General features: G+C 33.6%; 1 protein-coding gene and 1 pseudogene across 1 annotated transcript; both read right to left on the bottom strand.

Annotated features, from left to right (window-relative positions):
• Positions 1–273: 273 nt before the first annotated feature.
• On the bottom strand, positions 274–3,970 carry LOC107858075 (annotated as a pseudogene).
• Positions 3,971–15,238: 11,268 nt separating this feature from the next.
• LOC107861151 (probable 2-oxoglutarate/Fe(II)-dependent dioxygenase) lies at positions 15,239–17,147 on the bottom strand. Its single transcript, XM_047406782.1, is given in 5 exon segments — positions 15,239–15,639; positions 15,916–15,987; positions 15,989–16,241; positions 16,439–16,686; positions 16,754–17,147. Coding segments are annotated over 5 exon segments (1,080 nt in total). The 5' UTR covers positions 16,997–17,147; the 3' UTR covers positions 15,239–15,375.
• Positions 17,148–18,649: the final 1,502 nt, after the last annotated feature.

Raw genomic sequence — 18,649 nt, forward strand, 5'->3', positions numbered from 1 at the left:
AGAATCTATCGAGCTATTTTACCTTATCTATCAAACTAACTTCTCAACTACTTTCTAAACATATTTATTTCATTGCACCAATATAATACAACAGAATCAAATGAAACACCATAAAAAGAGAGAGTACTATTTTTCTTCTTTATTACAGGCGTACAACCATCAAACAGTGGATATTGAAATTACAATAGCAAGAGCAATTAACTTGTAAAAATATTTTATTTCAGGGGTTATAATAGATAAGCTCATAACCCAGTAGCATATATGAAATGCTACCTAGGACTCGTCATCCTTAGTCTTTACCTTCATGAGATCAACATATGATTTTCCATCAAGTTTTCTTGCAGAAAAAATCTTCAAAGATTCACCAAGGTGAGTTCTTCAAAAAATTGGAGGATTATTGTGGTCCAGTGAGGCTGCGTGCAGGTCCCAATTCAATGTCAGGGTTAAAGGTATAGAATGCTGCAAGAGATGGCCTCTCTTGGTTTGAGTTTACAACAGCTCTGTGCTCAATGCTTCTATAAACACCATTGCTCAATATCTACGCGCCAAGTCAAATAACATATGCAAACAGTATTATATATAGGTATTAGAAAATTAGATCTTTAATTTCTTACAAAAATAAGATTATATAGCATCTAGATAACTTGCAACAACTAAATGGAATAGTAATATTCATTCATTGTCTTGAGTTAATTCCAATTTCAATAACCTTCGATTTGTTCTAATCGAGCAAGGTTAACCTAATGGGCCATATAATGGAACAACAACAACAACATCGTAATGGCACAAGTGGGATCGATCTGGGGAAGGTAATGTGTATTGTGATCTTACTCATACCTTGTGATGGTAGATATATTATTTACGATAGACCTTTGGATCAAGTATAGCATAAAAAAAATTCAGTAAGAAAAGAAAATATAGTAGTGAAGAAGCGGTGTAAAATATTAGTGTAGAAAAAGAAATAACAACAATAACCAAAGCAAAGGAAACATCAATGAATAATAAAAAGAGTTCGACTAGTATCCACGGTCGATGAAAATTACTTTTTACACAAATAAGTACTTTAAAGATTATTGTATGTAAGTATTAATTATTTTAACTTTTTAATCTTCAAATTATAAATAAATAAATAAAATAGTTATAGAAGACAACTTGAACTTTATATTTACTCTACCAATTTTTAAAAATTTATTTTTTTCGGCATTATGACATTTAATTCTATAGTAGTATTAATTATTTTAACTTTTTAATCTTCAAATTATAAATAAATAAATAAAATAGTTATAGAAGACAACTTGAACTTTATATTTACTCTACCAATTTTTAAAAATTTATTTTTTTCGGCATTATGACATTTAATTCTATAGTATAGTACTCTCAATTCTCAAGTTTTATGATACTTTTCACTTTTTTTTTAAATTCAAACTTTTAAATTTATCAGTATAGTTGTATGACATTGAATCTTTTAGTTTTTTTAAAATAAATTTTTGTATTTAAAAATTATACAATAAATAATATAGTAAAATCTATAATAATTAATAATTTAAAATATTTAACAAACATGTAAAAATATTGTATTAAAAAGTTAACTTGTTAACTCTCAAAATTCAGACATCATTAAATAAATTGGGACTAAAAATTTTATGAGTATGATTCTTATTCATTGTAGAATTACCATTTGTTATTTTTGAAATAAAAATAGGTACAACAATTATCTTTTGCGGACTGATCAAAAGTTTAGGGAGAAAACATGCAGGGAACTAGCAAGTCCTAAAATTAGGGTATAGAAAGAGGAAAAACTAAGTGATCAAGGAAATGATTTTATGAAAATATACCCTCCGTCATACTTTAGGTATAAATGTACCTTTGCCGTCAATGAAAAGATACATATATATCCCTAAACTTTGATAAATGATACAGATATACGTTTCGTCATACTTTAGGTACAAATATACTTTTGTCGTTAATGAAAAGGTACATATATACCCCTGAACTTTGATAAATGGTACAGATATATCATCTGTCATACTTTAGGTACAAATATACTTTTGTCGTTAATGAAAAGATACATATATACCCTTCTCACTAACAGCAGAACACGTGTCACAATCTTATTTATTTGTCATTTTTAATTTAATTTGTTCCCACCCTACCTAAAAATAATTCTAATTTAACCCACAAACCGATCCAAATAATAATTCAAACCCAATCCGATCTAATAGAACCTTCAAGATGCATCTCTATTCACGCATATTCATTCTCTTTCTCTTTCTATTAGATTGGGTCGGGTTTGAGTTATTATTTGGATCGGGTTATGAGTTAAATTAGAATTATTTTGGAGTGGAGTTGGGATAAATTAAATTAAAAAAGACCAAATGAACAAGGTTGTGACACGTGTCCTACAGTTAGTGAGAAGGGTATATATATATCTTTTCATTAATGCAAGGGTGTATTTGTACCTAAAGTAAATCGGAGGATATATCTGTACCATTAATCAAAGTTCAGGGGTATATATGTACTTTTTCATTGATGGCAAGGGTATATTTGTACCTAAAATATGACGGAGGATATATCTGTACCATTTATCAAAGTTCAGCGGTATATTCGTACCTTTTCCGAAAAAAGGCAATAATAATACTGACCAGAAAAATTAAACAACACTCAACTATATGCTAATGTTTTGACCCTAATCTTGCTCTCTATATCCTCATATCTAAGGGCATGCCTTCAAAATTCTCAACTATATAGTATATATTTACCTCGATCATATCGCCAATATTCACAATGAAAGCATTTGGGAGTGGCTTTATCGGCACCCAGATATTGTCTTTTCGGACTTGGGGACCTTCAGTTTCGTTCAACTGGAGAAGGATGGTGAAGGCAGTAGTATCAGAATGAGGGTTTAAGCCATATGTCTTGCCTGGCTCAGGGCAAGGAGGATAATAATTCATTCTCATTGACTGCACACCATCAACGAATACATCTCTCATTTCCTTTTCATCCATACTTAAAGCCTTTGCCAATTGACATATGATGATCATCGCTAGGGTCTGGATCTCTTTGCAGTATGCTTCCATGAGGTCCCTAAAGTCTCCAAACCATATCATACAAATTAGCATTAAGAGAGGAAGACATGTTGTGAAGACTAAGTCACACACAATATGTGTGTTTGTTTTTAATTAAGTTTAAATCTTAATAATTCAAATCTCAAACATTAAATGGATAAGTATTTCTTTTGTAGTTAATAACAATCATTTATATATGTGTTTGGATAGATCTGAATGATTAACATTCATGTATGACAAAGTCTTAATATTACTATTAAGATATTCATAGAAGAATATCTGCAAAACAAGACATTTCACCGGCCACTTTTACCTAAGTGAGACAGGGAGCTCAGAAAATAAGTGAGGTTTTCTCCAATGGCAGGGAGAGTGATCATGTATAGCATGTCCGCCCAATCTAACTCTTGTTCTTCAGATACAACAAAGGCTTGCCCATATCCTTCGAGATCTCCTTCTTGTTGCTCAAACTTCTTCTTCTCTTCCATTGGTAGATCGAAAAATGCTTTGATTTGTGACTTCACTTTCTCCACCAACGATGAACTCACCCCGTGATTCGCCAACTGCAACATCAGATATTGACGTGTATTTAGACAGTTAATTCGATCTCCACAACTTATATAAACACCTGCCTAAAGGAATGTTGTTTTGTTAAAACCTAAAGATCCATACCTGGAAAAATCCCCATTCTCTGCATGCAAAATGAAGCCTCTCAAGCTCTGTATCGTCTCGATTGCCAGCAGTTTTTCCATGTCAATATCTGGAACTTGAGGGAATAACATGGAAGAACTATGTGTTGTATTTTCTATGTCTTCATGAATGTATCGCAGCGGAATGGTTGCTACTTTTTGTTTTGCCAGTTCTACAACGTTAGGAGCCCTCAGCATTCTCGGCCTTGCTTCTTCCATCGATGACTTTTTTTCCCAGCTCTCTTTATAAGAGTTGTTCTTTTAAGATAACTTGTTTTAGACAGCAAAAGTGTATGTATATATATTTTTGGGTTCAAGATTAAAAAATATGAGGAGGGAACCGAGAGTGGAGGGAAAAATTGAGATAACACTCAAAATGAAAAGTGTACACAATTATGGAAAGTCTACTAATTCTCTCATTTGGTGGAAGAATGAAACTTTCAAATTTTTATATTAATAAATACTTACTCCACATGGTAAATGAGTCAAGAATCACAATGTGCCTTGCGTCGTCATCGTCCGCCTTCAAAGGCAAGACATAAAAAAGAAACATTTTTCCATATATAATTTAAGTGTCTTTAGAAAAAAACAATTATAATTTAAGTGACCGCATTTTTCCATATATAATTTAACTGTCTTAGAAAAATTCAATTATAATTTAAGTGATCGATGACTTTTTTTTAAGACAAAAAAGATATAAGACTTAGCTTATGCTTACGAAGAAAATATATGTTTCGTATAACTTTTAGTGTTTTGTTTTTAAAAAATTATATATATATATATATATATATATTAATGATACGAGGAAAAATAATACTGTACTATTAATGTACCGTTAATCATAATAATTTATTTTCAAAGATAACAAAAAAATATAAGATTTAGCTTATCAATATATGTCTTACTTTTCTTTTTAGAAAATAATTATAATCAATTTCTAAGACCACCAAAAATATAAGATTTAGCTTAATTGGTACAAAAAACATTAAGCTAATGTTTAAGATAACTTGTTTTAGACAGCAAACGTGTTATCTTAAACATTAGCTTAATATATATATATATATATATATATATATATATATATACTAGTTTAGTTGTATGCGCCTCGCACGTGTACCTCATTATATTGAGTTCAAACGTTACATTAAATAGAATATTTATTTAAATAATAAATATAAATACAATAATTAAATTCAACATCTTTTGAAGAATTTATTTAATTAAACCTAATTTTTACCAAAAAGAAATTTCAAAACCGATTGACATTGATCTACCACCTGTAAACTACAACAAAACAATATGATGATAGAAACATCAAAACAATATAATTAAATCAAACCTTTACACAAAATTTCTCTAAGTCGTCTGACACTCATCTACCACCTGTAAACTATAACAAAATAATACGACAATAGAGATATCAAAACAATACAACTAAATTTTACCTTTACAAAAAAAAATTCTCAAAACAGAGATATAAAAACAACACAATTAAACCTAACATTTACCTAAAAAAATTCTTCAAAAGCGACTGACATTCATCTACTACCTGTAAATTCATCTACGAGCTAAAAACTGCAACAAAATAATACAATAGTGATCACAAAGGTTCAGTTTTGATGAAAATAATTCTTATTTGGGTGAAAATTTTGACTCTAAAGAATGAGTTGAACGAAAACAAAGAAGATATATATACACACATGTTGAATTCGATTATGTTGATAAAAATAATGAAGAAGTTGAAGGTTAAAAAATTAAGCATCCATTAATCTAGATATGCAATCGAATCAAATTAGATGAGCATCAATCATATTTTCACAATAAGTAAACCATTTCTTCTTTAGTTTAACGTGCATATTAAAATTTATAGAAGTATTTCCTTAATAGCGTCCTATTTTAGGAGTATTTTCTAATTGATCAGTTCAAAGAAAAATATTAATTGAATCTACTTACATATATTTTAGGAGTCTCATATATTTTAGGCGTCTAGTTAATATGATAAAAATAATTAAATAATAAATTGAAGAAAATGCTGAAAACACAATTTTGTTTAAAGAAGAATCTTTTAGTGAAGACGAAAAGTTCAAATGACTTTTTAAAGGTTTTCACACTTTTAATATATTATAGATTATAGATTACAGATTATAGATAATATAGTATAATATATAATAATTGTAAATCTATCATAGAAAATCTCACTTCAAAATTAGAAAAATATGTTTTCAATATATAAGTTTCATCTGTCCCATTTTTTAAACCAGAATCCACAAAATATTTTTAAGGCTTAAGGCTAGAAGGGGGAAATACATAACAATTGGTCGGTCATTTTATTTTGTTTTCTCAATTTTAAAATTTTAAATATTAGAACATTTAATATAGTTCAAATAATTAGAAAAGATTTAAGAAGTATAATACTAATCAATTTTAGAGTACTAAATATCAAAGTTTCTTACATCTTATAAAATTTTTATAAAAAATAAGAACGAACAAAAGAAAAGAGACAAATCTTTGATTTTTATAGACTACGTCTTTCGACAACAACATAATTATTTCGTCTAATTTTTCCATAAGAAATTTTCAACTGAAACAAAAAACATGAGAAATAATTAAAAGAGAAAATTTGTTGTCAATTATTGAGTATGTGTGATTCATATATAATCTAGAACTTGTTTTCCATGATAGGATGGTTGAATACCCTTGTTTAAAGGAATTCTGAACATACACAACCACACAACGATTGCTATTTATTATTCCTAAATCCTAAGTTAATTCTAAGTCTAAACAAAAAAAGGACATAATTAGTGATATTTATAGCAATATTTTGGACGTTCCTATTTTTTTGGGGACATATTTGACATGGTAAGAGAAGAATTCTCATAAACATAGAATTTAATTATTATTTCTTACAATATATTTTAGTTCTTACCTATATTTTAGGAGTTTTAAATATTTAATTAATTAAAAAAATTAATATTACAAAAATAGTAAAAAGATGATTTTGTTTAAAGCAAAAACTTTTAAAGAAGGACAAAAAGTTCAAACAACATTTATAAGATACTTCACACTTTTAATATATTATAAATATAGATTATAGATATAGATTATAGATTATAGATATCGATATAAAATTATAGATATAGATTTTATATATATATATATATATATATATATATACTCAAAGATGTGGTCTAGTGATTAAGAATGTGGATTGAATATCATGAGGTCTCACGTTGAACATAAACTTATATAAAAAAACACTAAATGATATTTTGTCATTTGTTTTAACCTTGATGAACACATGAAAAATTAGTTAAGGCGTGTAAAAATTGACCCAAATACCATCGAACTTTCTTTTATTTTTTTCTGCAAATAAAGAGATTAACCTTTTATCACACGTAGTTCGCATTTCTTGGTCCACGCGACTTTTTAAGTCCCCATGTGACTTTTAAAAACTAGGGATGTGAACCGCATGACGCATATATTACCCTTAATAGAAGGGTCAATGTCTCTCAAGTCATCTTCATTTATGTACAGTACTAATTTGAGTAAACTGCATATTTAATTTAACATGCATATTGTGCAAGTTAAATTAACAAAATTTACTTAAAAATCGAAGCCATCCCCATTTTTCTTTGTATAACTAACAATTATTTGTTGGGTTCAAGATTAAAAAGTGTGAATACAAAATGGAGGGAATTAAGTGGAGGGAAAATTGAAATAACACTCAAAATGGAAAGTGTACTCAATTATGAAATGCCTATTAATTCTCCCACATTGGTGGGAGAATGAAACTTTCAAGTATTTATATTAAGAAACACTTATTCCACATGATAAATGAGGCAAGAACCACAAGGTGCCTCTCGTTGTCATCGCTCGCTCAGCTTCGAATTCGAAAAACGATTGACAAGATCTATCTTTTTGGACAAAATTTATTTGAAACGGTCCAAAAATCCAAAGAAGTTCCTCCATTAACGTGCATGCATGCAGTGCAGAAACAACTGCAGAATGCGGAATGCTGGTCAGGAAGGGATGCAACCCTTCGACAAAATGACACACTGATTCAGGAAAGGAGATGTCTGTTCGGATGGTTGTGAGTTGTGACTGTCCAGAAAAAGACACAATCATTCGATGAACAGACATGATTATTCCAAAGGATACATCTTTTCGAATGAACCATTGCTTCCTTTCGGAAGAGGCACTTGATGGCTATATAAACCTGCATTTTTTCACAGGTTTAGACATGAAATTTTTCCTGCATTAAAACACTTCTTGTTTTCTGAAATACTCTGTGTGATCATCTAATCATTGAGTGATTTCTAAGAGAATCCGATCGTTTGACGTACCACTATAGTTGGATTGTTAGGCCATTTTATCTAGGGAGGAAAATTCCACAACCTCAGGTACTTGAGGGAAATTATTTCTTTAAGGACACTCCGTGAAGTTGAAGGATTTGGCCTTTCCTACTTCATCTAATTTTTCTATAAAATTCTCAAAACACACTTTTTTGAAAGGTCATTTTGATCTTGTGTTGAAGTTGTTGCATAACTTCATAAGTGTTCTTGTGTTATACTTGAACTTGAGTTGAAGTTGTTGTTCTGAAATACAGATTTTGTGTACCTGAAAAATAACAATCTTAAGGAAATAATAATTTTCAGAATCTGTATTGCTTGGTTTCTGGAGATTAAAGCTTTAATCTTTCTACTCCGCTTGAACTTAACTAGTGGTTTGAAGAAATAAAATCTTCACCACAAGTTAAAGATCACTCGGTTGACAATTCGAACTCATAAAAACTTCATCGTTAAACTAAAAACAAGTGGTGTTTAAAGTTGCTACAACTTATAAGTAGTATTCTCATATACTAATTAAAATTTACTGTCTTTTTGTGACAGAAAAATGACTACGGACAGTCATGTGCATGATACTACAACAACTGTGGCAGCAACTAATATTGCCACAATGAGTCATACGAGTGCTACGCAGGCAATGGCACCAGCGGAGAAACTTGAAAAATTCACGAGTGTTGATTTTAAAAGGTGGCAATAAAAGATGTTCTTCTACCTTACAACATTATGTCTTCAAAGATTTACATCTGAAGAAGCTCCTGAAGTGCCCGAAGGAACTTCAGACCAGGAGAAATTTGTAGTAATGGAGGCATAGAAACACTCTAATTTTCTATGCAGAAGTTACATTCTAAATGGCCTCCAAGATGACCTATACAACGTGCATAGTGGTATGAAGACGTCAAAGGAGTCGTGGGGTGCGTCAGAAAGAAAATACAAGACTGAGGATGTTGGAACCAAGAAGTTCTTCATTGCAAGATTCCTTGAGTTTAAAATGATTGACAACAAGTCTGTTGTATCTCAAGTCCAGCTGTCACACCTCTTTTTTAACTCCAAAAAGATTTGATTTTATGGTTCGAAAAGGTTTTTATTATTAAGTGACAAAAATAAAGATTTGTTTCAAAAAGGATTATTTACATTAAAATTCAGAGTCGCTACTTGACATAATTAGGTGTGCCAAGTCACCTTTGGAAATCCTTTTTCAAAACTATGTTTGACTCTTTTAAACTGGTTTGCGAACAGAGATTCCGGCTAAGGAATTCTGTTGACCGAGGGAAAGGTGTTAGGCACACCTCGATCCCGTGGATCGACCACGATCTCTTGGTGGAGCGTATCGGCTAATTTTGACAATTAGAATGTATAAACCATACAAAAACACATTAAAAAAATCAAGCAAGCAAACAAAACAAAACAATCCAAAATTTAGTGTCCAGTCCAATTATACAGTCCCGAAATAAAAAATGCAGAAATATAAACCTACTCTATTCTAGACTAATCCTAACTACGCTCCATTGCTTTCTCCACCCGATGTTACGGGCCTTGATTGTGCGCCGTCTTCAAGTACATGACACTTCGGGACATTCCCCGGTGAATGAATACAATTCCTTTGGGGCACTCCCCGGTAAATAAATACAATGTCAATTTCATGCGATAAACTAGGAAAACATCCAACAAATATTCCAAACACTCCAACAATCCACCAATTCTAAATTTGCCTACTCGAGCCTATTGTTTGCCTACCCATTCGACGACATATAACGTTCAACATCAACAATGAATCAAAATACTATAATATTCATTTTTATCAATTTTTGATTCCCGACCCAAATCCATTCTAAACATCAATAAAGTGTCATTTCAACACGCAGTCCATAATCACAAAATGAATCACAAAATCGTAATAACAACAATTCATATCATGTTTCGAATAGAATAAATGATGAAATAAGAAAATGAAGGAAGTAGAATTGGACCTCAATTTGACGATTTTATTTGGAACAACCAAGATGGATTGGAACTCGCAAAGCCACGGAACCTCGACATTGCACAAACCAACATCAACATAGATCCATTACTATTTCTCTCCCAATAGATCAGAAACCATAAAATGATGAAGAATCAAACTTAATCCATATCATTTTCCGATGGATTTTGATGAATATTTGTCGGGAAGGGGACGAAAATGGTGGTTCCATCACTGACAGTCGTCGGAATGGGGTATTCCGGCGAGTTTGACCGGATTTTTAAGATTTGGTCATTTTTGGTTGTTTTCTGATCAACCTTCGGCCGCACGAACAATGCAAACGGCGGTGGTAGAAGGGATGTTTGGTCATCGATCTCCCTTTTTCTTTCTCAATCACAGCTCTCTCTATCTTTTCTCTCTCTCACGCTCAAATCCCTCTCGATCTCTCCTTCTCACTTTCCGTTCTCTCTTGTTCCTCCCTCAGCTCTTCGTTTCCTGTGGGTGTGTGCGTGAATCTGTGTAGAAGAGGATGGTCCTCAGTGTGTGTGTGATGTTTTCTATTCGGTGAGGATCAGTAAGTGGATTGTGTGCGTGAAGATGTTGAAGAAGAAGCAAAAATAGAAAAAAAATCAAAGCCTCTCCCCTCTCTAATCCCTATGTGTGTATATATATTTTTGTGAGTGGGGTGTGAGACACACGAGTGGGGTGAGAGGGGTATTGGTGTGGTTTATTTTGATTGGGTAGGTTGTTAGGATAAGATAAAATTAGCTAAGGGTTGTTATTTTTGTTATTTGTGTAGGTGTAATTACATGGGTAAGGGTACACGGTAGGATAAAGTAAAAAATGGGTAAAAACGATATCGGGGAGGGATGAAATTAGGTGTCTACACCAAGAACTGCAAGTAATCATCTATGATATCCTCGTGGAAGGTATGATTTTGATGAATACCTTAGTTGAACATATTAAAAATGTTTTTAATGTTCACATGAACTTAATTGTAGGTTTGGCTGTAAACAAGGCGTTTCAAGTCGCGGCAATAATAGAGAAGTTACCACCAATGTGAAAGGACTTCAAGAACTACTTGAAACATAAATGAAAGGAGATGACAGTCGAAGATCTCATAGTAAGATTGCGCATTAAAGAAGACAACAAAGCCACGGAAAGAAGGTCGAAAGGAAATTTTGCAATGAATGGAGCAAACATTGTAGAAGACGACCACAATATCTCAAAAAAGCAAAAAAACGTTGGACAAGAAAGAAATCAACCTAAGAAGAAATTAAAGAAAAAATGATTTAACTGTGGCAAGATTGGCCACAAGTCAACAGATTATCGTGCCCCAAAGAAAGGGAAAAAAATGGACCAAGTAAATATGACTGGATCCAAGAAAGAAATGGACGATCTGTGTGCCATGCTGTCTGAATGCAACTTAGTGGGAAATCCTCAAAAATGGTGGATGGATTTCGGTTGTGCAAATAAGGAGTTGTTTTTTGCTTTTGCTCCGGCTCAAGGAGAAGAGAAGATATATATGGCCAACTACTGCAGTTGAAGGAATAGGAAAAGTCTGCCTGAAAATGACATCAGGCAAAGTGTTGACTTTGAACAATGTCCTTTATATATTAGAGTTATGGAAGAACTTGATTTCTGTATCACTTCTTGACAAAAATGGATTCAAATGTTTATGTATTTTTGAAAAAATTGTACTTACTAAAGGAGAAGTGTACGTAGGAAAAGGCTACCTCACTCAGGGCCTATTCAAAATGAATGTAATAAATGTTGAAATCAATAAAAGTCCAGTTTCTTCTTTCTTGCTTGAGTCTAATGATTTATGGCATAAACGATTAGGACATGTCAATCATGAAACTTTGTTAAAACTGATTAACTTAGAAGTTTTGCCAAACTTTGAGTGCAATAAATTAAAATATCAAATGTGTGTGAAATCAAAGTATGCTAAGCATCCGTATAAGTTCGTTGAAAGAAATTCTAATCCCTTAGAATTAATACACACTGACATTTGTGATATAAAGTCAACACCATCTGATGGTGGAAAAAAATATTTTATCACTTTTATTGACGATTTCACTAGATATTGTTATGTCTATTTGCTAAACAATAAGGATGAAGCAATAGATGGATTTAGGCAATACAAAACAGAAGTTGAAAATCAGTTAGAGAAAGAGATCAAAACTATAAAAAGTGATAGGGGCGGAGAATATGAATCTCCCTTTGCGAAAATATGTGTAGAGAATGGAATTTTCCATCAAATTACTGCCCTATATTCACCTCAATCTAATGAAATTGTGGAAAGGAAAAATCTAACCTTAAAGGAAATGATGAATGTCTTACTTATAAGTTCAGGTTTACCATAAAACTTGTGGGGGAAAGCTATCCTACAGTTAACTGAATACTCAATAGAGTGCCCCGTAGTAAGACTCAATCAATTTCATATGAAAAATGAAAAGGAAAAAAACTCAACTTGAAATATTTCAAAGTATGGGAGTGTCCAACGAAGGTTCAAGTTTCTATGCCTAAAAGGGTAAAGATAGGACCTAAGACGGTGGTCTGCGTATTCATAGGATATGCTAAAAGTAGTAAGCATGTCGATTTTTGGTTCATAAATTCGACATTCGGATATCAATAAAAATACGGTAATTGAATCAGATAATGCTAAATTCTTTGAACATATTTATCTGTATAAAACTTGACATGAACAGTCTAGTGGAGGGTCTAAAAAACCTCGAGATGAATCAAGTGAAGATGTACATAATAATGAGAATCTAAGACATAGTACACGTCAAAGAACGTCAACTTTGTTTGGATCGGATTTTGTAATATTTCTCTTAGAAAATGAACCTCAAAAATTTTAAAAAGTGATGTCGTCGTCAGACTCATCCTTTTGGAAAGAGGCAGTCAATAGTGAGATTGATTCAATCTTAAGCAACCATACGTGGGAATTGGTTGATCTTCCTCCAGGAAATAAACCTTTAGGTTCTAAATGGATCTTCAAAAGAAAAATGAAAGCTGATGGTACTATTGACAAATATAAGGCAAAATCCTTGTTGTAAAAGGTTTTAAACAAAAGAAAGGCTTTGATTACTTCGATACATACTCTCCTGTAATAAGGATAACGTCAATTCGGATGTTAATTGTCTTGGAAGCGGTATATAGACTTGAAATCCATTAAATGAATTTGAAAACATCATTCCTAAATGGAGAATTAGAGGAAGAAATTTACATGGAACAGAGTGGGGGTTTTATGATTCCGGGAAAAGAAAATAAGGTGTGTAAACTTATTAAGTCACTTTATGGACTAAAACAAGCATCTAAACAGTTGCATGCGAAGTTTGACCAAACCATGTTGGCAAACGGGTTCAAGATAAATGAATGTGATTAATGTGTTTACATTAAAAACACTCCAAATCACCAAGTCATTGTTTGTTTGTATGTGGATGATATGTTAATCATTAGTAGAAACATTTCTGACATAAATTCTATGAAACGAATGCTCGAGAGCAAGTTTGATATGAAAGATCTTGGAGTTGTGGATGTGATCTTACGAATAAGAATTCATAGAAATCCACAAGGTTTGGCATTGTCACAGTCTCATTACATTGAAAAGGTACTTGACAAATTCAAGTATTTGGAATTTGGTATTGCCAAGACTCTATTGGATGTGAGCTTTGCACTTCAAAAGAATGAAGGTGAAAGTGACTCACAATTGGAGTATGCAAGAGTGTGGTATGTTTAATGTATATAATGAATTGTACACGATCAAACATAGAATGTGCTATTAGTAAGTTGAGTCGGTAAACAAGTAATCTCAACAAAACTCATTGGATGGCAATGAAAGAGTTTTGGGGTATCCTAAATACACTCAAGATTATGTTTTGCATTATAATAAATATCCCGCGGTATTTGAAGGATATAGTGATGCAAATTGAATCACCGTATCGAATGAACTAAAATCCATGAGTGGATATGTATTTACTATAGGTGGAGGAGCAGTCCCTTGAAAATTGTCCAAACAGACATGTATTGTTCGCTCTGCAATGGAATCAGAATTTATCGCATTAGATAAAGTCGGTGAAGAAGCAGAATGGCTCCGGAATTTCTTGGAAGATATTCCTTATTGGCCCAAACCTGTGGCACCAGTATGTATACACTGTGATAGCCAAACAGCAATAGGTAAGGCATGGAGCATGATGTACAATGATAAATCTCATCACATAGACATAATACCATTAGAGAACTTCTCTCTAGTGGAATTATCACTGTTGACTATGTAAAGTCAAAGGATAATGTATTGGATCCACTTACAAAAGGCGTGTCTAGAGAAGGAGTTGAGAGGACATCCAAGAGAATAGGTTTACGGCCTAGGACAAGTCAGCATGGCGATACCTCGACCTAGCACACTGGAAATCCCAAGAGCTAGGTTCAAAGAGATCAAACAAAGTTGTGTCTGACAAGTTCAACATTGTCAATATACCCAATCCATTCTCATGATGTAGACAATGTTTAATAAACAAGGATAAGACTTGTGGTGTGACGTCTTTTAATGATTATCTAAATTTGGCAGATTTGACCAAATAGTTTAATCTATAGGATTGAACGTTAAGAAATCATCTATGTGAGGGTGAAATGGAAGCCACTTCAAGGAGAATGTTAGTAAAGGCCTATTCTTTAAGCTCTCATGAGACCGAGACGTGTTCAACATAAATATATGCATAAAAAATAATTTTAACCATATATAAATAGTGTAATTTTTCGCTGAAAGGAGTTCAAATGAATCCCTGGATATATGCTAGAGCTGCCACTGTATATGGTATTATACTGTCTCTGGAACAAGATGAAAAATTAAGAAATGGTCAATCAAAAATAGGAAACATGATACTTGGCCAACAAGTTCATGAAATTATTTTGCCATGTAGATAAGTACTGGACTCCAGTCTCTAAACACGTTTCAACGACAAGTGAAAGTGAATCTAGCTTGTTTTTTTGCTTGGCTAGGAAAACTGGACAATGTATCTTCTAGTGGCTTAACATCTTGAAGTGAAAACACTTGTTGTTAGCCTTTTTCACGCCGCCAGTTTGAGCTACAACTTTTTTAGCATTGGAAGTCTTTTTCTTCTTCTTTCCACCTTTCGGTATAATACAACAGTATCAAATCAAACATTGCAACAGAAGGAGTGTACTATTTTTCTTCTTTATTACAATCATAAAAAATGATCGGAACTTGAAATTACAATTGCAAGAGTAACATGTAAGGATGTATAATTTCCCGGGATATAGATACGCTAATAACCATGTAGAGTATCAAATGCAACCTAGGATTTGTCATCCTTCATCTCTACCCTCATGCGATCAATGAATGATTTTCCATCAAGTTTTCTTGCAAAAAAATCCTGCAAATATTTTCCTACGCGAATTCTTCGGAAAATTGGGGGATTATTTGGTCCAGTGAGGCTGTGTGCAGGTCCCAATTCAGAGTCGAGGTTGAAGATATAGAATGTTGCGAGAGACAGCCTCTCTTGGTTAGAGTTTACAACAGCTCTGTGCTCAATGCTTCTATAAACACCATTGCTCAATATCTGCTCGCCAAGTCAAATTACATATGCACGGAGTAATATAGAGATATTAGAAAATGAGCTTTCTCAACAAAAAAAGATTATAAACGTCTAGCTAGCATGCAAGTATATCATGAACTTGTAAATCCATTCATCTATTTGATCCACTTCGTCTTGAGTTAATTCTAACTTCAGTAACCTCCAATTCGCTCTAAACAAGCAAGTTTAACCTAATTAGCCATATAATGTAGTAACAAATTAAATTAATGAAACTCAACAAGGAAATGGTTATATATTTACCTCCATCATATAGCCAACATTCACAATGAAAGCATTTGGGAGGGGTTTTATAGGCACCCAGATACCGTCTTTTTAGAACTTGGAGACCTTCAGTTTCATTCAACTGGAGAAGGATGGTGAGGGCGTCAGCATCAGAATGAGGACTTATGCCAATGGTTTTGTCAGGCTCAGGGCAAGGTGGATAATAATTCATCCTTATTAATTGCATACCATCGTTGGATAGATCTCTCATTTCCTTTTCATCCATCCTTAAAGCTTTTGCCAATTGACACAGGATGCTTATTGCTAGGCTCTTGAATTCTTTGCTATGTGCTTCCATGGTGTCACTGCGTTATAGTTCAAGTCATATTATATAAATTAGAAATTAAAAGAGGAAGAGATCTAGTGATCAAGATCAAGGCACAAATGTTACTAAATGAATCTGAACAGATTTGAATGTTTAACATTATCTTTCACTCAGTGTAAATACTATTAAAATGTCCATTGAAGAATATCTACAAAGAAAGCACTTAACCACTTTTACCTAAGTGAGATAGGGAGCTTGGGAAATAAGTGAGGTTTTCTCAAACTGGCAGGGAGAGTGGTCATGTAAAACAAGTCACCCCAATCTAACTTTTGCTCTTCAGAAAAAACAAAGGCTTGTCCAAATCCTTCAACGTCCCCTTCTTGTTGCTCAAACTTCTTCCTTTCTTCCATTGGTAGATCGAAAAATGCTTTGATTTCTGACTTCACTTTCTCCACCAACGATGAACTCACCCCGTGATTCACCACCTACAAGAGAGGGACTCGTATTTAGACCGTTAATTTTCCACAACTTGAAACCTAAAGAAATATATACCTGAAAAAAACCCCCCTCTTTGCAAGCAGAATGAAGCCTCTCAAGCTCTGAATCATCTCCAATTGCCAGCAGTTTTTCCATATCAATCGCTGGAACTTGAGGCAATGATATGGAAGAGGATGTCTTCTCTAAATCATCGAGAATATATCGCGTCGGGATGGTTGCTAGTTGTTGCTTTGCAAGCTCTCGAACGTTAGGAACTTTCAAAGTGCTACCTCGCTTTCTTGAGCTTGCTTCTTCCATCGATAAATGAGGATTGTTTTCCAGCTTAGCTTCTTCTAAACAGAACTTGTTTTAGATCGCAAACGTATGTATAGAGATATGTGAAATGATAATGTATGCAGATTTTTTTGTCTGTTTTCAATCTAAACAAACAGCCAGAACCAAACTTACAGAATCCGTTGACCTGTCTATTTCATTTATCTCTCTTTATCAATTTCTCAGTACCTAAGCCATTTTTTATTCATTTTTTTAGTTTATCTCAACGTCAGCTTCCAGAATTACATTGATCCTGACGCACTACGATCTAAATTAAACAATGACAAATTGAGGTCATGTAACTGATCCGAAGTAAGAAAACAGTTTTTGTAGTTTCCAAAAATTACCGAGGAATTATCCGCTGCAAACCTCGTCATCATTTCACAAATAAAGGCATTTGCCAAAACTACGACACCATGGAAGCAAAAGTCCCGGTGGATACTTCAATTGAAAAAGAAAATAACTATCATAATCAATCTTTCTACCTCTATGAGGTAGAGGTGAGGTCTGGCCGTCTGGGTACATTCTGCCCTTCCCGAACCACACTTGTGGGGATTACATTGGTTCGTTGTTGTTGGTGGTGGTGGTGGTGGTTTATGTACCATGAAACAACCCTAACGCCTCTGGCCTCATTTTTGTTTTCCTCCAAATAAATCAACAGAGCAAGATCAAAAGAAGTCAAGCATCAATCAGCACTCAATCAGAATGTCGAGACCCGAACTAGGGCCTGGCCGTGACGGACATCCCGAGCCCTGAAGGCTCGGACATCCTACTCTATCTGGTAGTCATACACAACATTCATATAATAAGAGAAGATGCGGAAATACAATCTGATATGGAAACATGGTCATTAACTCTGAGATTCAAGACATAAGAATGAAAGCTGCAATTCAAAACATCTGAATAAGATCTGACTCAGTCTGCGAAATCTCTACTACATCTCACAACTGTTCTGAAAACTGGAACAAGGCCCCAGTAGACCAAAATAAAGGAATAACATAATCTGAAATAACAGGCCTTCTGGAACAAAGAAGGCTCACCCCTGCACGAATCACTTCTCTCTGAATACTCTACCGATAGCTGGGCCCCTAGGTTGAGCCTCCGAACCTTGGAGGTAGGGATCAATACGTTTGTACTGGTACGCAGTGCAAATCCAAAATAATAATTTATATTCAACATATATGAGAGCAATTTAAAACAGTTCATAAACATATCAAATAGTAAGAAATCTCATGGGCATTTCTGAAAAACTCTGAAAGAAAATCATCTAAACTCTCAGACATTCTTTGTTTTACTTCTACGCTAGGTGGTATACCCTACAACTCTGAAATTCCACGGCTGTATGGAATCCCCCATTGACTCGGCGGGGAATCCTCCAACCCAAGTGTGCCACAAGGGTTGGAGTTTCTGACTCTGCTATGCCACACGGCCGTCGCCAGCGTAAAATAATATACCCGGATCGGCAAATCATGGTTTTGGGTTAAGATTTACTTGAACTCAAACTGTAACACCCAGCGTTTCAGGCTAGAACAAAAACCATCATTTTGGTGCTTGGCGCATCGCGGAGGTGGTCTATTTAACAATTGTCAAATTCCAATAGCCTAGTCGATTGTGGCGCGTTGCGCTGAAGTTCCACGT

This window comes from Capsicum annuum, chromosome 2 (genome assembly GCF_002878395.1).
Source record: "Capsicum annuum cultivar UCD-10X-F1 chromosome 2, UCD10Xv1.1, whole genome shotgun sequence".
Classification (NCBI taxonomy): domain Eukaryota; kingdom Viridiplantae; phylum Streptophyta; class Magnoliopsida; order Solanales; family Solanaceae; genus Capsicum; species Capsicum annuum.